At 39.0% G+C, this 26,068-nt stretch overlaps 1 protein-coding gene across 2 annotated transcripts in view; it reads left to right on the top strand.

The window, feature by feature from the left end:
* STK38L (serine/threonine kinase 38 like) overlaps nt 1–26,068 on the top strand; it is an 87,180-nt gene that overhangs the window by 29,113 nt on the left and 31,999 nt on the right. Inside the window, exon 2 of one of the 2 annotated variants that reach the window (XM_059185838.1) lies at nt 8,907–9,024. The exons of the other annotated variant lie outside the window; for it this stretch is intronic. Within the exon in view, the coding sequence (XP_059041821.1) occupies nt 9,018–9,024 (7 nt within the window). The 5' untranslated portion in view covers nt 8,907–9,017. The remainder of the gene's footprint in view (nt 1–8,906; nt 9,025–26,068) is intronic. 2 annotated transcript variants of the gene reach the window in all.

Consider the following 26,068-nt stretch of genomic DNA (forward strand, 5'->3'; position numbering starts at 1 on the left):
CTTCCTTTACTTGTGCTTTTTATCATGACATTGTTAATATGACGCATGGTACTGTCTGTTTCATTAGTTCATCAAAACTCATCACATTCTACACATAACCCGCATTTATTAAGCATCTGCACATTGCACTGTGCTTGAAGCTGGTACCCCACCAATGATGAATAGACATTGTTATTTCATGCTGTAGCTCGTTTTTTATTTTATTTTACTTTATTTTATTATGTTTTGTTAGTCACTATACAGTACATCTTTAGTTTTTGATGTAGAGTTCCATGATTTGTTTGTATGTAATTCATGCAGTACATGTTTGTTATCTTGAAAGATGAGGAGAGAAATAGAGCACCTAAAATCTGCATTTCTAAAGCTGTAACAGTATCTCAGTAATCTCCACTAATATTGCCTTGGTTCAAGTCCTCATCATATCCTGCTGGGCCATTGGAGTATCTTCTAACTACCAGGTAAACCTCCCTTCCCTTCTTTTTCTCCATCCTCTGATTCCCCAAACACCATGAACCGTCACCAATTCTAGATTCCTGCTCCAAAAGCTCATCTAAAATGTAAATTGGACCGCATCATTTCCAGCCTTACAATCTTTAAAATAACTTCCTTATCACTTTTCAAGATACCATCTAGATTCCTTGGTATGGCATTCATGGCTCTTTTCAGTCTGGTCCCTACTTTCTTATCCAGTGTCATCTCCAGCCACTTACCTTTCTCCTTCTGCTTATGAGATGATCTGTAGTTCCCTGCTCTCTGTCACTATGAAGGCCGCTGACATTGCTATCATCTCACTTACATTGTATTGTCATTTGTTTATACATCTGTCTGCCACGATTAGACTGGATCTCAAAAGCAGAGATTCTGTGCCATTTTACTTTGTATTCTACCCACATGTTGCGCTGCCTGGCACATCATACCATCCCCCGAGTGTTTGTCACATAAGTAAATAAATGAGGGATCAAAGAAACCCCCGCTTGGCCGTAGTAGATCGCTAATAACATTTGCAGTTCTTAATTGTGTTGTACTGTAAGTCAGTTTTAGAAATCCAATAATCATATTATAGTTAAAAGGAAACTTAATATTAGCTTGTCCAAACTTTTTTTGTTTTGTTTTGTTTTTTTGTTCGGTTGGATAAATGCAAAAGCAAAATGAGGGTACCTGCTGACTAAGATGAGGGTACCTGGCTGACTGGTGGTCATGTCAGGATGAGCCTGGCCTGGCTGCCTGATCCCCTTGCCATGAACAGGCCCAACATTGAAATGGGGCGGGCCTTTTAATGTAGCAATCATTCAGTCATTTATTTTAGTTTTGGATTTTCTTCCTAAAAGACTTTATTATGGAGAAATTTAAATATACACAACAGGAGAGGATTATGTATTTCCACGGACCCTCACCAGCCTGAACCCCTATCAAAGCATGACCAGTCCTGTCTCATCTGTACCCCCACCTACTCCCTTCTTATTATCTTACAGCAAGTCCTTGATGTTATATTGTTTCATCTGGAAATATTTTAGTATGTATGGGATATGTTTTTAATCCTTTAAATATAGATCTCTCTGGTATTCTGGGAAGTCATGATACTTCAAACAAAATAATGAAGCCTCCCGGAAGATCTAGGTCTAGAAAACTGGCGGCCTCTTCTGCTGAGTAGTGGTCTTCTGCCTCCAGGCTCTCTCCTCCCCCTGCCCGGCTATTCCCACGCCCATCACCTTCACTGCACCCTACTCCCTGAGACTCCTTTGTCCCTGGAGAGTTGAGCTTTTTTACTGAAACTGTCTGGTGATGATGTTAATAAGGAAACCAGTAGAAAATAAGATATTCTATGTATGTATGAAGTTAAGTAGCTTTAAAAAAATCAATCCACAAGAAGCTTTTAAAGTTCCTTGGCATCTTTGTCATTTTTCTTTTCTTAAGATTGCATTACAAACAAATAGTCGAATTTTTTATTATGAATTATTATAAACATGTACAGTTACAGAGAAAAGTATAAGGGACATTCATGTGTCTGCTGAACAAATATTAATATTGTGCCAGATTTGCCTTGGATTTTATGAAGTAATAAAATATTAATAGGGTTTGAGATGCCTCCTGTACTTTTTCCCTCCTTCCACAGAAATAACCATTATCCTGGGTATAGAATTTTTATTGTTCCAGTGCACATACATTGAGTAGTGACTTTTAAAAAACAAATTTGCCTCTTCCTTTTGACCTTCACAACTCTTAAAGTTTGTGGGGAACTATATAGAGTATTTCATTTCTAAAAATGTACAACCCAACAACCTTCCCAATTTCACTTAGTAAAAGCTATAAAGTATGACATGATGTTTTATGATTTATAGTGTATCTGATTAGAAGCAGAGTTCTGGGGCTTCTTGTGAGAACTGTTCACACCTGCTGTGTTCTGCTTAATTTAGAGTACTAATAATTACCTTTTTTTTTTTTTAAAGATTTTATTATTTATTTGACAGAGATCACAAGTAGGCAGAGAGAGAGAGAGGAGGAAGCAGGCTCCCTGCTGAGCAGAGAGCCTGATGCGGGACTCGATCCCAGGACCCTGAGATCATGACCTGAGCCGAAGGCAGCGGCTTAACCCACTGAGCCACCCAGGCACCCTAATAATTACCTTTTAAAAGTATAAACAACATGGAGAACTGAAGGGAAAGAACCTCAGAGGGTTAAATAGTTTAAACTTCCTGATGTTAGTGAAATTGCCTTAATAGCAATCACAGGTAAGTTTTCTACTTATTTTCAAAGAAAATACCCTTCCTAACATGATGCTCACTGGCATGTCAGTGTGGTAAAGAAATCAGTGAGATGCTTACTTTGCATTATTTAATAATGATTTTTAAATTCAATAACTGTAGAGTTTGCATATGATTTAAATTAAAAAAAAAAAGGTTCCACCCTAATTCCTCCCAACCAATATTCCCAGCTATGTTTAGCAGTTGTTTTTTTTCTCCTTGGAAGGAGATACAGTGTTCATCCTGTTTATTCAAGTAAAAAAAAATTTTTCCCTTTTTTTTTTTTTAAACAAATCTAGTGCTGGTAAAATTTTCTGACTCAATAATTTTGGAAAGAACTACCTCTTTCCACAAATAGATGAGCCCACATACTAGGTCTTCTGAGTGAACTAGTAAATTTCCATGATGTTGGGAAACTGGGTAGAGGTTTTTGCGGATGCAAGTCCTATGGAATAGGGACTTTTCTGGTTGCATAGAGGGGAGTAGGATAAGGTTCTGGTACTGAGTAGTCCCTTGAGCCACAAAGCATTGGGGGGATTTCCCGTTGGATCATCTCGTGCAGGCCACAGTTTGTGCACATCATGGGGAGTAGCTTCAGCAAGAACAAAGGGTGATGCTTTCCCAAAGAATCTCAGCCCTTCTATTCAGGTGTTGTAAACTTTATCAAGCAAATTGAGATCATCCCATTTTTCTTCATGTGGACTTTTGAATAGGTGTCATTAAATTTTGATTACTGTGAAGCTAGAGCTGAGCTACCCAACCTACTAGTTCTTATTGGGAACTGCAGCCTGCGCCCATTTTTTCCCTGTTCTGAAGCCTTGCTTGTATCTCAAAGGCCCATCCAGACTTTGTTGCATGTACTAATTATTTCTATGAGTTAGTCTTGCTCTGTTCAAAAATATGGGATTTTTGAGTGCTCATATAATCTCTTACTGTTTGGATCTCTTCCTTCTAGCAAAGAGTCTAGTGTATATCAGGTGATAATGATGGCCAGTTTTTGATGAGCCTTACCTGAAACCTGTGGAAGTATTGGCTTAGCTGGTTTCTTCTATTTTTCTCTTTGGTGATCCCAAGGCCTTAACTGTCTTGCAAATACCACTTCATAGGCTTATTGAATTCTTATTTTGTTTTCTGCAATCAATAACAGACACTGTAAGTTTGGATGCAGTTTTTTTTAGAAGGACTATAAAAAACCATAACCTTCAATCTGGAAACTTGTCCCCAGGTGGCAGAAATACCTTGGCAAAGAACCAAAATAAAAATGGTAATTTGAAGCCCAAGGCTGATGCTGGCTTAGTTTAAACCATGTTTTTTCCTCTTTTCAAAAAGACAATATGTGGGGCCCCTGGTGGCTCAGTCGGTTAGGTATCCAGCTCTTAATTTTGGCTCACGTCATGACCTCAGAGTCATGAGATGGATCCTTGCGTCAGGCTCTGTGCTCAGCAAGGAGTCTGCTTCTTTCCCCCTCGCTCTCTCTCCTTCTGCCCCGCCTCCCACTTGCATGCATTTTCTCTCTCTCCCTCTAAAATAAATAAATCTTAAAAAAAAAAAAAGACAATACCCAATCAAAATTCCAAGTTTTTAATTGCACTTTACAAGCAGATTCTAAAATTCATTTGAAAGAGTATGTAAGGGGCACCTGGGTGGCTCAGTGGGTTGAGCCGCTGCCTTCGGCTCAGGTCATGATCCTCAGAGTCGTGGGATCGAGCCCCGAATCGGGCTCTCTGCTCAGCAGGGAGCCTGCTTCCTCCTCTCTCTCTGCCTGCCTCTCTGCCTGCTTGTGATCTCTCTGTCAAATAAATAAATAAAATCTTAAAAAAAAAAAAAAAGAAAGAGTATGTAAAAATTTGAGGAAAGAGACACAAGGAAAAAGGGGAGAGGTTTGCCCAACCAGGTGCCAAAAAATATTTTACAGCTCTGAAAATAAAATAGTTTAGTTTAGGTGTGAGAATGCATGGGTGGATGGTTAGAAGGATGGATGGATGGATGGATAGATTAATGGAACAAAGAAGAGTCTCAGAATGGACTGTGACAAGATGATTATCTAGTGCAAAAGTTCTGTAGATGATCATACTCACTCCTAAGTCTTAGTGCACACACACACACACACACACACACACATATATATATATATATTTTTTTTTTTTTTAGTTTTTAAAAAATGTCCACTAGGGGTGCCTGGCTGGTTCAGTACATAGATCATGTGACACTTGATCTCAGGGTTGTGTGTTTGAGCCCCATATTGGGTGTAGAGATTACTTAAAAATAAAATCTTTAAAAAGAAGACAGTGTACAATGTGGTATTTTTTAAAAAATGAATAATGTCTGCTGTATTCGTAAGTATGACTCTAGTTTTGTGAAATCTTGGGGTGTTATTTTTCCACACATTTTATAATGGAAAGAGATGAGGAAGATCAAATTTGTAATAATGAGTGTGGTACTTTCAGGAAGAAAGTACTCTGTAAAGTGGGGCTTACTCATTTGAAAATAAAAGTCACATGAGAGACAGTATGGTTAAATGGGTTGTGAGCTTGGTCCCTGATACAAAGCAGACCAGGTTCCATTTACTAGTTGTATATCTTTGGGGTGGGACTTAAAAGTCTCTGTTCTCTCATCTGTAAGTCTAGAAACATCTACTTCATAGAATTGTAAAGATGAAAGATTGTTGTGCCTGTGAAACGTGTCACACTGTCCCCAACCTAAGGGTAGTTGATAAAAGAGTTACTTATGATTTTATTTTTATTAATTAAAGACCTTTAAAAGTTTGTGAAGGGTTTCTGTTTTTTTAAAATTCTTAAATAAATACGAATCACAAGGATTTCAGAAGGATAGCTTTATTCTCAGATCAGTTTCACGGTTTTTTTGAGGAAGATGAGCAGTTTTTCCCTTAGCCAAACTGACTGAAAATTTAAGAGATTGGGATTATGGAATGATGAGACTCAAGGAAACCAGTGCTGCTTCTAGCTACTCTTTTCTTATTTGTTATGAGAATTTGGGCAAATTAATTTCTGCAGTTGAAGTTCATTTTTATGGAGAATCTGAGAAAAATAAATGGGTTTGAATTTCAGTAGGAGATATTTAGGTTAGATGCAAGAAGAACTTTCTGATTGTAAGGCTGCCAAACAGATCAAAGAGACTCCTTTGTCACCACTCTGGAGACCTCTCCGGCTTTCTGAGGTTATTTCAGGGCTCTTGGTAACGCATCTAGAGGCAGCTTAAACGTGGACTTCAACCCTACTGTGGCAACTTTGCTGGGTTTCTGACTGCCACTCAGTGTTGGTTAATCCTCCTGCTCACAGAGTAAAGCATTCTGATACTTTCCTCCTATTTAGACAAGTAAGTGACAGCATAGGATAGACTACATATTTTAAATAATCTGTGAAATAATTGCAAAGGTTCCCAAAAGATTCTAAACTCTTTAAACAGTTTGTACAGCTGTTTGGGCAAGAGGGTGTGTTGAGTGGGAGGAAGGTTAACACTGCCTCGTTCCTAGGATGATGGGCTACTTGATTCTTTTCAGTTTCTGTAAAACCAGGAACTATAACAGTGCTTTCAGATTTATTAAGAATAAATAAGGTGATTGTGTAAGAATAGACCAGTAATTCTTTTGAGTGGTCTTTAGGAGGTTAGCAGATTTATTTTTGGCTTTAGCTTTGTTGAACTAGTTGAGTCTGATTGTAAAATGTAGGAGTGATGTTAGAACAATAGAACAGTAGTAGCCCTGGGTTCAGACAGGGTTCAGATCCCAGCTCTGCCACTTTTAGTTGAGAGCCTCTGGCAAGAAACTTAATGGCTTGAAGCCTCAGTTTCTCATTTGTTAAATGGGGAAATAGTACCTACCTCAGACAGTTGTGATGATTAAGTGAGGTGATGCATACAGTACTGTCTGGTGCAGAGAAGGTAAGGTGCTTAATGATAGTAGCCATAAGCCATAAGCCATAAGCCACTGTGATGACAGTGGTAATAACGACAATGACATTGGTTAGTTGCTTCCCAGACGGTCATTATCTATGCTGGGAAGTCATCTGTTGAAGAGTAAATTGGCATTATTTTATTTTATCTATCTATCTATCTATCAATCTATCTATTTTTAAGATTTTATTTATTTGACAGAGAGATAGAGAAAGTATAGGTAGGCAGAGCAGAAGGTGGAGGAAGAGGGAGAAGCAAGCTCTCCACTGAGCAGGGAGCCCCACATGGGGCTTGATCCCATCTGCTCAACTGAGCTAACCTACTGAGCCACCCAGGCACCCAATTGGCATCATTTTAAAAAAGAAATTATGTATGCTGTCCTAAATAAATAGGGTCCAAACAATAGGGTCTTTTTGTTTTCACTATTTTTAGATTTTGTTTATATTCAAGTTAACGTATTACTTTCAGGGGTAGAATTTAGTGATTCATCAGTTGCATATTATACCCAGTGCTCAATGACATCACATGCCCTCCTTAATGCCCATCACCTGGTTACCCCACTCCCCCACTGACCTCCCCTCAAACAACCCTTCATTTGTTCTCTGTATTTAAGAGTCTCTTATGGTTTGTTCATCAGTTTTGTTTCTTAAATTCCACAAATAAGTGAAATCATATGGTATTTGTCTTCGAATAATAGCATCTTAATGCCATATCCCAATAACAGAAACTCTTACTTAGTCTGGAAAACTCTTTCTATTTACATCTTCAACCTGTGAGTTGTGTGATAATAGTTTTGACTTGATCTTACTGATTTGTAGGAAAGTGCCCTGCTTCTAATGTAATGACTGTAATTCCTATATGAGCTAAAGCATTCTTTGACTGTTTTTGTAAGTTGTATAAACCAAAATTATTTAAATATTGGCATTAAGGTATGATTTAAGCTATTTAAAATAATTAAAACTGGGCTATGATAACTATATTGTTAAAATATAGTCTCACTTTATTAAAGAATGAATCTTCCAATACAAAAGTGGGCAAGGAACTTAAATCAGACAGCTTAGAAAAGAAGAAATATTTAAAATATGTGAAAATACGCTTAACTCATTTTAGTCAAAGGAATACATAAACAACAGTAGGATTCTTTTTTTTTTTAAACCCATCAGGCTGGCAAAGATTAAAAAGATGGACGGTGGGGTGCCTGGGTGGCTCAGTGGGTTAAGCCTCTGCCTTCAGCTCAGGTCATGATCCCAGGATACTGGGTTTGATCCCCACATTGGGCTCTCTGTTCAGCGGGGAGCCTGCTTCCCCCCGCCCCCTCCGCCTGCCTCTCTGCCTGCTTGTGATCTCTGTCTGTCAAATAATTAAAAAAAAATAAAAAAATAAAAAAGATGGACGGTACCCAGTGTTACCTCTTTCACATACCTGTAGATGTTCAGATGTTCAGATGTTCAGGCACTATCTCTCTGGAAGGGAATATTGTCTTGTGTGTCAAAATTTAAAATGTGAATATTCTTTGATTCAGCAGTTGCACACCAGAAGAATACAATAAGGAAATAAAAGAGTATGTAGTCTGTGATCTGAGTATGTTCACTGCAGCATTGCTATAAAGACCTATGCAAAATGGAAGCCATCTGTCTAAGTGCCTCTTAGTGGACTTTAGTTTAAAAGTAGGGCCTTACAGAGAATGGAGAGCAAGCACTGTGGTCACTAAGTTCAGATCCTGGTTCCACCACAGTTAGCTATATGATCTTGGGCAAGTTACTTGACCCAGTTGAATCTTTCTTTCCTCCTGTCTATGTAGGAATAGTAATAAATAGCACATTCTTTTTAGGGTTTGTATGAGGGTTATATGAGATGATACACAAAGCACAAAGCAACTCACTGTATGTTGGAAAATGTTATTACAGTATGCTCCCTAAAGAAGATAAAGTGGGTCTGTTTATGTTAAAATAGGGGAAAACCGAGTTACAGAGCAGTTTATAGGAGCCCATTTGTATTAAAATCGTCTGTGTGTGTGTGTGTGTGTGTGTACATGTTAAGGTTAGGGAAGGTCATTCAGAACAACCATTGACATTCAGTGAGCATGTGACTAAAGCTCAGGCACTGTTCAGTGCTCTAATGTCTATCCTTCAGCCACTTTATTAAAACTTGTTAATATGGTTTAAGTGCTCGGAATAATACCTACACTTCATAAAGTACTTAATAAACACTAGTTGTTAATTCTTGCACACCATCATTGTCTCTGTTTTGTAGATAAGGACACTGACACCCTGAGAGCTCTCAGAGTTCGCCAGTGACAGAGCCAGAATTTAAATCCAGGCAGTGGAACACCAGTCTGGCAGCCAACAGTTAAAACTGGCTGATATGGGAGGTAGGAGTGTGAGGTCACTTTCATGTTGGAATTTATATACTTCCGGATATTTTCACGTTTTTACAGGAAACATTTTGCTTTCATAAATAGAAAAAGATATTTCCAGTTTGGAAAGAAAAAAGTACATTTTTATATTTTAGAGATCTTATTTCATGTTATAGAATACCTAGGGCAGAATCCAGACAACTGGATGTACGTACACTTAGCTTTGCCCTCGTGCTCAGCTGCCATGGACAAGGAGTGCCTGTGATTCCATGTGGTATCTAAGATTTTGAAAACCTCACTTTGGGGAATATTTTTATGAGGAAATCATCATAGATAGAGGTGGGTCCCAGGCTGAATTTTGTTCACTTCATGGCAGTTAACTTCTGTAATCGAAATCCTAATCACTTTCAAGAAGGCTTTAGTCATAATATTTTGGGTTTATTAGAAAGTTTGGAGTAAAAATGTCATTCTTCCATCATCTGAAAAGCAGGCCGAAACCAGTTATTTGATCCACAGATCTGTAATCCTAAGATGGTAAACAGTGATTTAGCGTTGGACTTGGACATCAGTGTTAGATCTCATGGACACCATGTAGTACAGAACTTGGCCCGGGCTGTCAGTGTCCTGAGAGCCAGCTTCTCCACATGGTAATACAGAGTCCCAGAGGTGCCCGCTGCACCATGGACTCTCCCACTAGGTTGCGAGCGCCAGCGGAAGGTCGAGTGACTGGTTCAAGTCAAGCCTTGTCCACCAGGTAGCCAGATGACTGTGGGCCACAATTCTGTAAAATGATGGATTAGATAATACAGCTTCTGTTGTTGGGTGCTGTGATTCTAGCAGTCTTGTGTGTTGCTGAACTAAATTTGCCACCTTAGACCTTTAGTGAAATCCAGAAAAATACTGAACAGAATTGAACTCATAAACTGATTTATGGGAGGATTTGCCAGTCTACCCACTTGAATTACAGGATATCCTTGATGACAACAAACTATACAGTTTACTTTTTATTCCATCTTAGGCATTTTTTCCCCTCGCCTATATTTGTTTTCCAAATAGACCGGAATCGTGTTCTAAGGATCACAAGCCAATCAAATGGTATGACCCAGTTTGGTACTTAGCTAATCAGCTGTTCAGGTATTAATTATAAAGGTCAGTAGCACTAAAAACATTTTTTTCTGCCTTAAAGATTTAAGTGCCTTAAATGAGGTGAAGTAGCTTCTGGATTTTCTCACGGTTGCAGAAGGCAAGTAATCTGAGTGTTTAACACAATATCTGAATCTTATGAGTCACATGGTGTGTCTGCTTTTAGCTGGGAGCAGTTTTTGTTGGTCACTTGTGATGGTCAAAAAGCCTCTTGGGAGAGTTTAAATGACTCAAAATAGCTAAAAGTAACTCAGAGCTACTTAAATCTTAAAATTGTGAACTTGGTGATACCATGTTTTATTTTTAGTCTAATCCAATTCTTGCCCTCAAAAAGAATTGCTGCTTCTGGCTCTTAGGATGTTAGATTAGTCTGATCTCTTTCAGTGAGTGGTTGTTGTTTGAAAAGGAAAGTGAACAAGAGAACGCAGTAATAATTTTAAAAGTCAAATTAGGGAATATAAAAGAAATTGGTACAATAAAGGAACCTATATCTCTCTTGAACCTCTTCAATGACATAGAAGTTTTGAATATTTTTGAGTGAATGGGACAATTCAACCATGAGCTTATATTTTTAATCAAAGTCATTTCCGGAAAATTCATATTTTACATCCTCACTTAAACTGAAGCCTGTTTTCAGGTTTCATTTTGGGTATGAACATCAGCCCGTTTCTCTCTCTCCCTCTCCCCCATTCCCATTCCCATTCCCATTCCCTTTCCTCTTAGACACTTTTAAGAAATTGAAAGGCAGGAGTTCAGAGATGAGCAGCTTCTTCCAGTTGGACCACTGAGTGATGGAAGTGTGTGAGCTGCTTCCCTTCCCTTTACAGTGCCTCACACCACCTCTCACCATTCCATTGCTTTTTCTCTGGTCACACCAAACCTTCACCTTTTAGCACAAAATAGGCATTTTTTTGTTACACTGGTGCTTTAAATCAGGCTGTATCTCCTTTAAAGAAGGAGTACAGGGGAGTGTGGAGATCTTTGAAGCTAGAGCCCTCATTTTGTCTCTTATGATTTGGGAGTAGTTCCCTTACTCTAAATAAGACATGAAATTAATTGAGGTAAGACTTGTGCTACCTTGTGTTTTTGATTTTGAGATGGGCCTTTGGACTCCCCAGTAGACAAGCTAGTTAAGAGAGTGACAAACAGTTTGAGCCCTTATAAACATTCATGAGTATAAACCACTAAAAATCTGTTTTCCTAAAAAATATAAGATATGACTGGAAAACTTTTCAGAATTCTCTTTAGTCTTGTGGTTTGTATTTAACTTTATTCCATGACTCAGACTCTTTTTGCTGTTCCTCATTATCCTCCACTAAACCAGAACTAAGAATTTGGTTTATAGGAAAAAACTCTCAAGTACAGAGGTACCTGGAAAACCAGGTAGGCTGAAAAATTCAGTTTAATTCCCTTTTACTGCTCCCATGTACTTCTTTTTTCTTATTATAAAGATTATTGTTTTCCCATTATGGAAAAATTAGAATCTTTAAAAAAATGATAAAGGACAAAATCTAAACTATCCATAATTTTATGCCATAATTTACTCCCCTTTTTTTCCATATCACTGAGTTCATATTTTACCTATAGATCTTTGTATCCTGTTTACTTCATATTATTTCTCATGTCAAATTTTTTTGGGGAAATGTTCTTCAGTATTTCTGTGGTATTTCATGCTATAATCATTCCATCAATCATTTCACCTATTTTTTTTTTAAGATTTTTATTTATTTATTTGACAGACAGAGATCACAAGTAGGCAGAGAGGCAGGCAGAGAGAGAGAGGAAGAAGCAGGCTCCCTGCCGAGAAGAGAGCCTGATGTGGGACCTGATCCCAGGACCCTGAGATCATGACCTGAGCTGAAGGCAGAGGCCTAAACCACTGAGCCACCCAGGCGCCTCTCATTTCACCTAGTTTTAATCATTTGTTTTATTTGCTATTTTAAATAATGCTTTGATTTAAAAACAACTCTATAAATCTTTGCTGCAATTTTTATTATTAGATTCCTAAAGGTAAAATTATTATGTCAAAAAACCCTTCAAAACCTTAAGTTTCTTCATACCAATTGCTATACTCCCTACCAAAGGGATTATATTCCTATCAATTAACATAAGCACAGGGAGTGATATCATCAAGGTAGTAACATAGATTGCTTCCAACTTCAGCCTCCTTCTTAAGAAGACCAACTAGCAACTACTTATGGACATCACCATTGTAATAATCCCAGAACGTAGATATGAGGTTGAAGCAACCCCCTGTATCACAGAGACTGAGAAGGACCACATACTCTGACCTCATTGGCCCCCACTTCCTGCCTTGCTGGCCGGCACAGTTGCTGTACTGAGAAGGGCCCCCGGGGCCTATGGCTTTTCCAGTGGAAAGGAGAGCCCAAGGTGGACATCTAGCTCCTCTGACCTTGTGGGATACATCCAGGAATTCCCATTTTGGTCTTACCCCACAAGGCTTACTGGGAAAATCTGCAAGGCTCTACTACTGGGGATCAGATAGAGGAGGAGGCTGGGGATATACCACCCAGTGCTCAGATCTTGGTGGACCAAATTTCTATTCACAGTGGTGCCTGAGCAGAGACCCCAGCCAGTTGCTCTGCCCATCTGCAATGCCAAATCAGTGGCAGTGGCCTTGTCTATTAAGGAGCTTGATTGGTAGGTCTGCCTTATTTGGGCCCAGCCAACAAACCATACTGAGTATGGAGCGTGTTCTGTGGCCCCACAAGGGCAGGACATTCACAACTCTGTCCAAGTGCTGAGTATAGCCTCCATTCCCATCTGGCCAAAGAAACTGTGCAGCCACAGGGCCTATCCTACAGCCCTGCTTGGGCAGAGAGACAAGCCAGCAGCCCTGGTGAGTACACTATTAGTATAGTCTCTGACATTGCACAACCTGGGAACCTGAACAGTGAGCCTGGATAGCTCTAGAGCCCAATCTGTGATACTACCCGGTTGCCAAGCCCACCCTAAGTCCTGCCCCGCAACAGAGTGCAGACTATGGCTCTGCCTGATTGTTGAACACTGCCTGCTGCCTCTCCGAGGCAGGGAGCCCAGCTAGCCAGTGACCTGTCCAAGTGGGAGCATAGCTTGCAGCCTCATCTGGTGAGGAAGCTTGGACAGCAACCCGGTCCATTTGCAGAGCACAATCTCTAGCCCAACTAACTATAGAACACAAACAGAGCCCCTCCCAACCAGAGAACTCAGCCAGCAATCTTCTCCAACAGTGGATGGAGCACAGCCAACAGCTTACCTGATTGTGAAGTGCAACCTGAGACCTTGCTCAACCTTGGGGTACAGCCTATAGTCTCTGTTTGATTCCAGAGCATAGCCAGAAGCCTGTCTAAGCACAAAGACCTGTCTGCAGCCTTCCTCAGCATGGAGACCAGCCAGAGGTACCATCCAGTCGGGAAGCACAGTCTGAGATCCCACCCAAACAGGAGTGATTGCAAAGCCCAGGCCATCGTCCTGCCCAATCTGGGAGTCCAAACAGTGGTACCACCATCCCAGGGAACACAGCCTGTGACCTCACTTGACCAGAGGTAATTGTAGAATCCAGCTAGTGGCCCCACCTGACAGCAGGCACAGCCAGCAGCTCCACCTGATCAGGGAGCCCTCCTATTGCCCTTGCTAGAATATGGAACCCAGCCAGCACACTCACCCAATCACAGAACGAGGTAGTTGCACCCACCCTAACTTCAGAGCATGGGTAGTGGCCTCACCCAACTAGAGACCCTGATAGTAAGCCCTGCCTGCCCATAGATACTACCAGCTGAACTGTCTGGTATTCCAAGCTAAGCTGACTGGTGAAGGTCTTTCCCTGCTAAACCTATAAAATCTGGGGGAAGAGACCAATTACTTAAATGGCAGATACCAACACAAGGAATCAAGGAACACGAAGAATCAGGTAAACATGACACCACTAAAGGAAACTAACAGAACTCCAAAAATTGACCCTAAAGAAATAGAGTCTGTGAAGTATCTGACAAAGAATTCAGAGTAATCCTCCTAAAGAAGCTCAGTGAACTACAAGAACACACAACACAGACACACAACTAAATGAAAGTCAGAAAACAGTACATGTACAAAATGAAAAGTTCAACAAAGCTTTTTGATGGAAACTATTAAAAAAAAAAACAGAAATTCTAGAGCTGAAGAATATAATGAACTCAAGAATTCAATGGAGAGCTTCAGTAACAGACTTAACAAAGTAGAAAAAAGAGTTAGTGAATTGAAATATAGGAAAAAAGAAGAGTGAAGCAAGTCCACAGACTTATAAGACACAATTAGGAGATGCAAATATATATTATGAATACGTATATTATTATGCATACTCAGAAGAGAAAGGGACAGAAATCTCTTTAAAGCAAGAATGAGAGGGGTGTCTGGGTGTCTCAGTCAGTTAAGCCTCCAACTCTTGGTTTCAGCTTAGGTCTTAATCTCAGGGTTCTGAGATCAAGCCTCAAGTCCCGAGTTGGGCAGCACTCTCAGCACAGAGTCTGCTTGTCCCTCTCCCTCTGCTCTTCCCCCTGCCCCCAAATAAATAAAATAAAATCTTAAAAAATAATAAAGTAAGAATGGCAGCAAACTCTCCAGACTTGGGGACAGAAATGGACATCCAGATTCAGGAGGTGTAGTGAATCTCAAATAGATTGAACCCAAAAGGGCTATACCAGGATACATTATAAATTGTCAGAAGTCAAAGAAAAAAGAGAATTTTGAAAGCAGCAAAAGAAAACCAACTTGTTTATACAAGGGTGCCCTCATAAGACTATAGGTGGTTTCTTAAAAGAAACCTTGCAGTCCAGGTGTGAATGGATGTTATATTCAAAATATTGAAAGAAAAATACCTGTCAACCAAGAATACTATGCCGTAATGCTGTCCTTTACAAATGAAAGAGAGATAAAGACTTTCCGAATCAACAAAAGCATTACCCCAGACCTAATTTATAGGAAATATTAAAGTTGTGTTCTTCAAGTAGAAATAAAAGGATTCTAATTAACATCATAAAAACATACGAATGTGTAAAAACTCACTGGTCACATTCTTTTTTTTTTTTTAAGATTATTTATGTTTTTTAACAGAGAGAGAGAGAACAAGCAGGGAGAGCAGCAGGCAGAGGGAGAAGCTGGCTTCCCACTGAGCGGGGAGTCTGATGCAGTGCTTGATCCCAGGACCCTGGGATCATGACCTGAGCTGAAGGCAGACACTTAACCAACTGAACCACCCAGGTGCTCCCACTGGTCACATTCTTAAATATTGTAATGGTGGCACATAATTCACAACCCTAGTTTAAAAATAAGCATCTTATAAAAATAAGCATAACTATAAAACCTTATTATTGAATATACAATATCAAAGTGATATAAATTAAAACACCAATAAACTAAACTATGAGGGGTAGAGAAGTCAAAGTGTGAAGTGTCTGCCAGCTACTAAAGTTAAGTTGTTTCTAGCTTAAAACAGGATGTAAACTACTGATACACTATATGTTGGCTAGTTGAACGTAATAATAAAAAAATAGGATGTTATCAGTGTAAACCTCATGATAACCACAAAAAACTTACAGTAGTAACACAAAAGATTATCATAAAGGAGTCAAAGCATACTGCCAAAAAAAGAAAAAGTCATTATTCATAAAACAAGTAGCAAAATAGGAGGCAAAGAAGAAAGGATATACAAAACAGAAAACAACACAATGACAGTATTAAGTCCTTATCTATCATTTCTCTAATTAAAAGATACAGAATAAGGGAATGAATTAAAAAACAAGATCCAATGGTGTCCTGTCTACAAGAGACTCATTTAAGCTTTAAGGACATACATAGACCAAGAGTGAAGGGTTGGAAAAAGTTATTTCGAGCAAATGGAAATCAAAAGAAAGCAAGGGATAGCTAAACTTAAATCAGACAAAAGAGACTAAGGTAAACATGGTCAGAAGAGACAGAGAAGGTCATTATGTAATGATAAAGGGGTTAATTAAGAATATATAACAACCAAGCACTTGGGTGGCTCAGGGTTAAAGCCTCTGCCTTCAGCTCAGGTCCTGATCTCAGGGTCCTGGGATTGAGCCCCACATCGGGCTCTCTGCTCAGCAGGGAATGTGCTTCCCCCTCACCCTCTGCCTGCCTCTCTGCCTACTTGTGATCTCTCTCTCTGTCAAATAAATAAATAAATAAAATCTTTAAAAAAAAAAAAAAAACATAGGGCGCCTGGGTGGCTCAGTGGGTTAAGCCGCTGCCTTCAGCTCGGGTTATGATCTCAGGGTCCTGGGATCGAGTCCCGCGTCGGGCTCTCTGCTCAGCAGGGAGCCTGCTTCCTCCTCTCTCTCTCTGCCTGCCTCTCTGCCTACTTGTGATCTCTCTCTGTCAAATAAATAAATCTTTTTAAAAAAAAGCATATATAACAACCATAAATAATTATGCACCTGATGTCAGAGTGCCTAATCTATAACACAAATACTAACCAGAACTAAAGGGAAGTAAATAGGTATGCAATAATTGTTGGAGACTTTAATACCCCTCTCAATAGTGGATAGATCGTTCAGACAGAGAATCAATAAGCAGACAGCAGATAAGAATAACACTAGGCCAAATGGACCTAGCAGACTAAAACAAAACATGCCATCCAACAGGCCACAAGACGAGTCTTAACAAATTCAAGAAGACAGGAATTATATCAAGTATCTTTCTTACTACAATGGTGTGAAACTAGAAATCAGTAAGTAATAGAAGAAATGCTAGAAAATTCACAAATACATGAAAGTTAAACAACACACCCCAGAAAACCAGTGGGTCAAAGTAGAAATCAAAAGAAAAAAAAATTTAAATATGAAACAAGTGAAAATGGAAACCCAACATACCAAAACGTATGGGATGCAGCAAAGGTGATTCTAAGAGTCTATAGTAAGTTTATAGTAATAAATCCGTACATTAAGGAAAAAAGAAAGATCTCCAATATGCTAGCTTTACTCCTCAAGTAGCTACAAAAAGAAGAATAAACTAAGCCCAAAATTACCTGAAGGAAGGAATTAATAATGACCTGAGCAGAAATAAGTAGATATGAGGAAAACAATAGAAAAGTTTAACAAAACTTTTGGTTGGCTTTTTGAAAAGGTAAACAAAAGTAAGAAACTTTTAACTAGACTAACCAAGAACAAAAGAGGATTCAAATAAAATAGAAATGAAAGAGACAATATTATAGCTGATCTATAGAAATAGAAAGGATCCTAAGAAACTACAATGAACAACATAGTGCGAGCAAATTGGATAGCCTTAGAAGAAACAGATGAATTCCTGCAAACATACAATCTACCAAGACCGAATTCTGAAGAAATAGAAAATCTGACCAGACCAGTAATAAGTAAGGAGATTGAATCAGTAATCAAAAATCTCCCAGCAAAGAAAAAGCTCAGGACATAGGTTAATATATATAAGGAACTCATGTAACTCAATAACAAGAAGAGCAAATAATCTGATTAAAAATGGACAAAGACTTAAATAAACATTTTTTTTCCAAAGAAGATATTCGGATGGCCAACACATAAATTAAAAGGTGGCTAATATTACTAACCTCCAGAAAAATGCAAATGAAAACCACCATGTGATATTACTTTACACCTGTTAGGATAGGTATTATCAAGAGATAGCAAGTGTTGGTGAGGATATGGGAAAATAGCAACTCTCAAACACTGTTGGTTGAAATATAAATTGGTATGGAGGTTTCCCCCAAAACTAAAAATAGAACTACTCTATGTTCTAGTAATTCCATCAAGAGATCTGTGCAAATGAAATGAAATCATTGTCCCAAAGAGAGAGTTGCATCCCTGTGTTCATTGCAACATATTCACAATAGCCAAGACATGGAAGCAACCTAAGCGTCTACTCATGGGTAGACATGAATAAAGAAATATGGTATTTCAATATAATAGAATATCATTCAGCCTTTATAAAAAAGGACAGCCTGCCACTTGTGACAACATAGATAGACCTTGAGGGTATTAGGCTAAGTGAAACATATCAGACAGAAAATACAAATACCGTATGATCTCACTTATATGTGGAATCTAAAAAAAATTGAACTTATAAAAATAGCAGTTTGATTGGTGGTGCCGTGGACCCAGGGGTAAGAGCAGTTGGAGGAGGAATGGGTAGAGATGGCAAAAATGTACAAAATTTCAGTTACAAATTCTGTTGATGTGCTGTCCAGCATGGTGACTATAGTTAATGATACTGTACTGTATATTAAAAAGTTGCTAAGAGAGTAAATCTTACAAATTCTTACCACACACACAAGAATTTTAACTATACAATGTGATAGATAACTAACCTTATTGTGGTAATCATTTCATGATGTGGGCATATATTGTATCTATGTATCAGATCATTACTTGGTATCTGTTAATATTGCAAAACATTATATGTCATTTACATCTCAGTAAAGCTGGGAGAAAACCACACACAAACACACATGTATGAGAAAGTCATCTCATGATAGCCTGGACCAAGAGGGTCTCCCCCTAAATTATGGCTATTTTCACATAGGGAACATATGTATTATTTTAAAGTTTCCATATCCTTGGTTCACTTGGGAAAATTGAACATTTTTTAGATGTTAGCTATTTTTATTTATATATTGTCCATCAGTATTATTTCTTTATTATTAGGGTCCTTATTTTCCCTTTACAATTTTAATGTTTAAAAAGCCATGTTACAAGGCGCACCTGGGTGGCTCAGTGGGTTAAAGCCTCTGCCTTTTGGCTCAGGTCATGATCCCGGGATCCTGGGATGGAGCCCCACATTGGGCTCTCTGCTCAGCGGGAAGCCTGCTTCTCTTCCTCTCCCTCTCTGCCTACTTGTGATCTCTGTCTGTCAAATAAATAAATAAAATCTTAAAAAAAAAAAAAAGCTGTGTTACAAGCTTTTCATATATTTTAAGAAATGAATTTGTTGTTTTTAAGATACACCTTTATACTTCAATATATACTTTTTTTTTTTTTTGAAGATTTTATTTATTTATTTGACAGAGAGGGAACACAAGCAGGGGGAGTTGGGGAGGGAGAAGCAAGCTTCCTGCCCAGCCAGGAGCCTGATGCGGGGCTTGATCCCAGAACCCTGGAATCATGACCTGAGCCCAAGGCAGATGCTTAATGACTGAGCCACCCAGGTGCCCCTCAATATATACTTTAAATACATGCTGTTATTTTGCAGTTTTTTCCCCGAATGCTGTCTTTTACTCTTGTTTGACATCTATATATGTAGATTCCAAATTTTTATGTAATAATATGTAGCATTAATTTTTTTAAAAGATTTTATTTATTTGACACACAGAAGGAGAAGTCACAAGCAGGCAGAGAGGCAGGCAGAGAGAGGGGGGAAGCAGGCTCTCTGTGGAGCAGGACCCTGCTCTCAGGACCCTGAGATCATGACCTGAGCCAAAGGCAGAGGCTTAACCCACTGAGCCACCCAGGTGCCCTGTAGCATTATTTTTATTGTGATTTTAAAAATACAGTTCTGCCAATTCAAAGATCAGATAATTACTCATCAATATTCCTTGTAATTTTTTTGAAGTTAAACTTTTCTTTTTACTTTACTTCCTCTTTTCTTTCCTTTTTCTTTCCTCTTTAGTTTTTATGATCACACTTTTGAACGATTTGAATTTATTTTGCCCGTTGGAGTGGAATGAATCTGGCTTGCTTACATAGATAACCAGTTGTTCCAACCCATTAATTGGTAATTCTTCCCTTCCTTCCACAATGATTAGATTTCCTCATAAAAAGGCTAACTTTTTTTTTTTTTCTTGATCAAGGTATTCTTAGGTATTTTATGAATGTTGTTCTTCATCCCTTTCTCTTTGCTAATTTCAGGAACATTTCCATTTCTTTTTTTTTTTTTTTAAGATTTTGTGTATTTATTATTTGACAGACAGAGATCACAAGTAGATAGAGAGGCAGGCAGAGAGGGAGGAAAGGAAGCAGGCCTCTGGGTGAGCAGAGAGCCTGATGCGGGGCTCGATCCCAGGACGCTGAGATCATGACCTAATAAGCCCAAGCCAGAGGCCTTAACCCACTGAGCCACCCAGGTGCCCCAACATTTCCATTTCTAAATGTAAATCTTTAGAGTTCACATTTTAAAGCCTAAATTTTAAACTGAGTCTGGTGACATAGTTCAGACAGAATCAGACTTAAACTTATTTTCTTTCCTACCACGTTAGCTCTTATAATTCCTATTCTTATTAGTGCTATCACCATTTTCCCACTCACCCAATCTGAAACCCAGAGGTAATTATAGATTTCATCTTTCTCTCTGAATATATGAGCCCCTCTTTTAATCTTTTTTGCTACTATCTTAAATTAGGTCCTCATTCTTTCATATTAAACCAAAGACTGTGATTTCAGCTGCTTACCAGAAGCAGTCAGGTAATAAAATGTGTGGAGGATGCTGGGCAAAAAGGAGTAGAAAGTTGGTGGCCTTGTGCAGGATGTCCTGTTTTGCAAGGGGGCAGCTGCCTCTCTGTTACAGGCAGTAATGTGGCCTCATATCTGACTGAGCTGATTTTTCAAGAGGACCAAAAATCTGAATTCTTATGTGAAGTCTTCTAGTTTTTCTTTTTCTTTTTTTAAAGATTTTATTTACTTATTTGACAGAGAGAGAGAGAGAGAGATCACAATTAGGCAGAGCAGAAGACAGGGGTGGGGGGTGGGTGGGTAACACGCTCTCCAATGAGCAGAGAGCCCGATGTGGGGCTCAATCCCAGGACCTGGAGATCATGATCTGAGCTGAAGGCAGGGGCTTAACCCACTGAGCCACCCAGGTGCCCCAAAGTCTTCTAATTTCTAAGTCACAGTATAAGCTAAGCCTGATACGACTGCAGGCCACAAGTTTGTAATCCATGACTATGTATTATTGCATCCCCCTAACCTGATTTATATGCCTTCAATCTAATCTACTCCCAGCCTTTTTTTTTTTTTTTTTTGTCATCCTCCCTGTACTAGCATACTCTATCTGAAGTGCCAAACAGATAGGATTTGAGAGGTATAACCAAATATAACATGAGTTATGTAACTGAACTAACATGTAATCGAACAACATGAGTTAGCTCCTTGGTGACTTATACATAGAAACTACATCAGGTGGAGTTGTCATACAAAGTCAATTTTATTTGCACCTCATAAGGAGGTCACAGGGAATAACTTCCAAAGCTGTGATTCCCCAAGCAGGAATGAACGGGTTCCTTTTATTTAGGGTTAGGATGAGTATTTAGAAAGGGGATCCTTGTCATTGTATGTAGAGGCAGCCATATGGTCATACATTTGCCTCAATGAAACATGCCTAGACATACATTGTACATTGTGTTAATGAGGCTTGTGCTCTTCCTTGGGTGGAGAATTTAGCATGATAATGAGGTAGAGGTCACTGGGGAGTCACCCCTGAGTCCATCTGTGCAGGTGTGAGTCAGTGGGTAAGTTCAAACTGGTCTGGGTGGTCTGGGCCTCTGGAGCTCTTCCCCATGGCAGCTGTTACAGCTTGAGGGGTAGTGTTGGTTTCTGTCATGGGATGCTGTGCCCATTAGGTCTTTGCCTGAGTTGAAAGATAAAACCTGGAAAGAAGAACTTAAAGGAAAATGTGGGACAAAGGTAGGTAGGTACATGCAGGTGGGTGGTAAAGTTCAGGTCTTATGGTCTTGTTGGTGAGAGGAGGATTGGCTGCATTAAAACATATACCATTTTTAGCAGAGTTCTTGATACTTGAGTAATAAGCCCTCAGGAAATGTTATTTGTTGGCCAGTACTTTTTACTTAGTTAAAAGCCCTGAATGGCTCCCATTTGTGCTAAGTATATTTTAACATGACAGAAAGGTATTTTATCATGACTCCTACCCACGCTTCCACCTTCATCTTCTGCTGTTTCACTGAATATACTCAAGCCATGTCTACGCTTCTGATGTCAGTCTGTTTCACACCCTTACACCTCTTCCTCCTCTGACCTGTCCATCTGAGTTGTGAACCCTTAGTCCTCCCCACCCACCCCAATATTCAGTTCAAGTATTTCCTCTTCTGTAAAACCTTTGACTACTCTTAAACCCTTGGAGAGCTAATTTCTCCCTTCTTTGCATGCCCATAAGATGGTGAACTCCCTAAGGCGGAGACTATATTTTATCCTTCTTAGTATTCTCAGTAATGTGTGCAGTGCTGGCACATGGTATAAATCTGCAGTATATATGAACTGGAAAAATACAACCACGAAGAGTGAGTGCTGGAACTTGAGCCTTCACCTGACTGAATTTCTTGCTCTTCTGAATATACTGCCCAGGGGAAAGAAACTGTGGCTGCTCTATCCTTAGGGACCCAGCATATACAGTATCCAATCTGAAGACCCGTTGTAGCTTGGGGCGTTATGGTTGTGACTAAATGCATTTAGAAAAGTTTTTATACTCCAAGGCAATACAGTAACATTAAGGATACTCATTCCTCTGATACGTAGTAGTGGAAACTAAGGTGAATTCCCCAGTTAAGTAGTGTGTTTGGCCAGTCAGGTAAAACAGTTTTGTTTTCCTACTTTAGAAATTTGATGGTAAATGGTTGGAGACACATCTATTTATAGGTAACTTAAGTTCCAGATTTGTTATCTCCTTTCCCCAGGCTTAATAAATGAAAGAATGTTGGACTTAACTATTGGTACTGTCTACATTAATGAATAGGGGAGTCTGGCGAAAACACGTGAACAGGAAATTCAAGGGCACCTAGTGTTGTTTTTATCAGTCCAGGAATTCTAGACTTGCAAATTGTATCCTGTTCTTTTTCTGACTAAAGAAAGGGCTTCAGTAAAAGACAAAGGACAGTGTTAAATCCATTAGAGGAATAAATTTGCAATATAATAAGTGCCAGTCATCTAGGTCATTCTTTGTAATAATTTGTTCACTTCTGTTGTTGGTTTTGTTCAATTTGAAATTTTTAAAGCCAATTTGTATCTAGTTAGAAGGAAATTATTTTTTCTTGTTTTTAAAGCTAATTTCTAAATGGCATTATTTAATCAAGACTAAGGGTAGGATTTTGGCTTTTTCTGCAATTGTCTCTCAAGGAGGATTTTTTTTTTCTGAAGTTAACCCAACACTAAATGATTCTGTAGTTTTTAATCCAAAGAAAACTATTATGTATGAGACATGTAATTTCAACTCTATTAAATTTGAGTTCTGTTACCATCATTTACTGAATGCCTACTGTGTGCTCAGCACTTCATCTGGTGTTGTAATACTTTCATTACAAAGATGAATACAAAGATGAATAGGTTTTGCTCTGATTTGTTTTTTAAACACAGTACACGGACTTGCAGTTGTGTATGTATAAGTAGAGTAGAAGGACTTAATCATGATTAGATGATACAGTGTCTGGAAATTGTTTTTCATTACTCAACATCCACCTTTGGATTTTGGAGTTAAACTCTTTACATCATCTTATGGTGGGAGAAACCTGACCCTGTGTTTATTCCTCTTTTATAAAGACCTCAGGTTCTTACATTTTTATCTAAAACAACGTCATATTGCTGTGTACTGTTGATGCACACAATTACTGATGTTTAGAAGTGTTTTGAATTCCCTAGCAATTTTTTTTTGTTTCACAAAAATGTCCCCCAAAGTTTTGCTCAGTAATAGTTCTGCCCATATCTAGCCCCTCAATTTTGCTTCATTCTGGGAAAGCCCAGTCAGCAGGAGAGCTTAATGCTGGCCATCTACTTTAAAGTACCTTGGGCAAGATCATGATGCATCTCTTATTTATTTGTTTTTTTTAGAATCTGCCTCAGTCTGATGCCATTAAACAACTGAATAATGGTTCTCTTTGTTTTGATGCCGTGCTCACCAAGCAATCTTCTGATCCTAATTAAGGTTTTACATCTAGTTTGCCTTCAAGGTTGGAATACACTTGCCAGACGATACAAGTCTCTGTTCCTTGTTGCTCAATTTCTTATTGTGTAAATCAGTAAATTGCTGTTATGCCATGCATATCAGTCCCTTGTGAACTCTTTTAGGCTAACGTAGCTTCCAGAATTTGATTGCTCTGGATCTCTGGAAGCTGAAGGGCAGAGCTTTCTTCACGAGGTCCTTGGACAGCCAGTAATCTGTCCTCCAAGGCCAGACCCTGAGTTCATCACACATCTTTCTTTCTGACTTGCGCAAGCATTACTTAGGTGTGATTTCTTTGTGCTTTTTTTAGGAGGCACTACAGAAGATTTTGGTTGGTTGGGTTTTTTTCACCATTTGCTTTTTGAAAGGAACATGCACAGCCATAGTTGGGTCTTGGCCTTTTTTCCTCCTAGGAACTGGCAAACCAATTTGAAAATTCCTTATCAGATACAGATCTTTTGGACAAATGAGAAAACCCTCAGAAGTCCCTAGATATTTCTCTGTGTTGGAGCTTCTAAGTTTTCCTACCTCCAAACGTTGAAAAAAAAAAAAAAGTTCTTTGTGTTTGATGAGCGTTAGCTATGAACTTACATGCATAAGGAAGCTCCTTGGAATTCTACTGCCAATTTTATATCTCTCCCACTTTGAGCATTTAAGATGCATGTTAGCATATTAAAAATTCTGAGAAGTCTTGAAATATGACACGTGATTAATTTCATTTACTTTGGATTTCCTGAATTTATTTGAATTCCTCAACTTCTAGTCCATCTTCCTTGGCCTTCCCTCCATCCTCTAATCCCAATTAAGTGGGACTCAGAATGTCTCCTGTATACCCTGCCTGTTCTGCTTGTCCTTGTTTGACTTTTCTACATCTGATCCTGAAGGACAGACCATGAATCCAGTGATTCTGTGGTTTCTAAAGATGGTGTGGCAGCATTACTTTCGATAACATTCCAAGAAGAGTGAGAACTCAGTACTCAAAAATCATTTGGCCATGATAATTCTTGAGTTCCATTTGTTTTTATTTTTTATTTTTAAAAATAATGTGCATTATGTTAAACCATTTAGCACATTTAAAAAATTTAATTAGGGGCGCCTGGGTGGCTCAGTGGGTTAAGCCGCTGCCTTCGGCTCAGGTCATGATCTCAGGGTCCTGGGATCGAGGCCCGCATCGGGCTCTCTGCTCGGCAGGGAGCCTGCTTCCCTTCCTCTCTCTCTGCCTGCCTCTCTGCCTACTTGTGATCTCTCTCTGTCAAATAAATAAATAAAATCTTTAAAAAAAAATTTAATTAGGTGCCTCAAATAATGTCTTACATTTGTATAAGTCACTGTGGCTTTGCTGCGTATCAGCTCAGATGGCCTTAGACGATGCCGGTGAACCAGCAAAGCAAATATTATAAAACCCCTCTTGAGTTCGAAGTGTTCTAGTGATTGGAAGAAGACCTTACTATCCTTAGCAGCAGTACCTGGATTAGATCTCAAAATTTCTGACTCCTAAGTTCACTAATTTCTTATAGTTGCATATTAGCCAACCTTATTTTTTGCCAATTCTTTCAATTCTCCCTCCACCCCCCATTTGTCAGGTTGACCCATTCATTCATTGAAGCCTACTGTGAGTCAGACACAATGCTGTTGTGGTAAATACTCAAAAATGAATGGGGAAAAGTCTTTTTTTTTTTTTTTTTTTAAAGATTGTATTTATTTATTTGACAGGCAGAGATTACAAGTAGGCTGAGAGGCAGGCAGAGAGAGAGAAGGAGGAAGCAGGCTCCCTGCTGAGACCCTGGGATCCTGACCTGAGCGGAAGGCAGAGGCTTTAACCCACTGTGCCACCCAGGTGCCCCTGAATGGGGAAGATTCTTGCCCAGACATGCCCCTAGTTCAGTGGAAGAGATGGATGAGTGCTAAATACCAGTATCCGAGACCTACTGGTACAGGTGCTAGGCAACACACATGGAAGAATACCAAATATTATGCCTCTTCTGGTGGGGAATGTTAGAGAGGTGATCGCAGG

This window comes from Mustela lutreola, chromosome 8, assembly GCF_030435805.1.
Source record: "Mustela lutreola isolate mMusLut2 chromosome 8, mMusLut2.pri, whole genome shotgun sequence".
NCBI lineage: Eukaryota > Metazoa > Chordata > Mammalia > Carnivora > Mustelidae > Mustela > Mustela lutreola.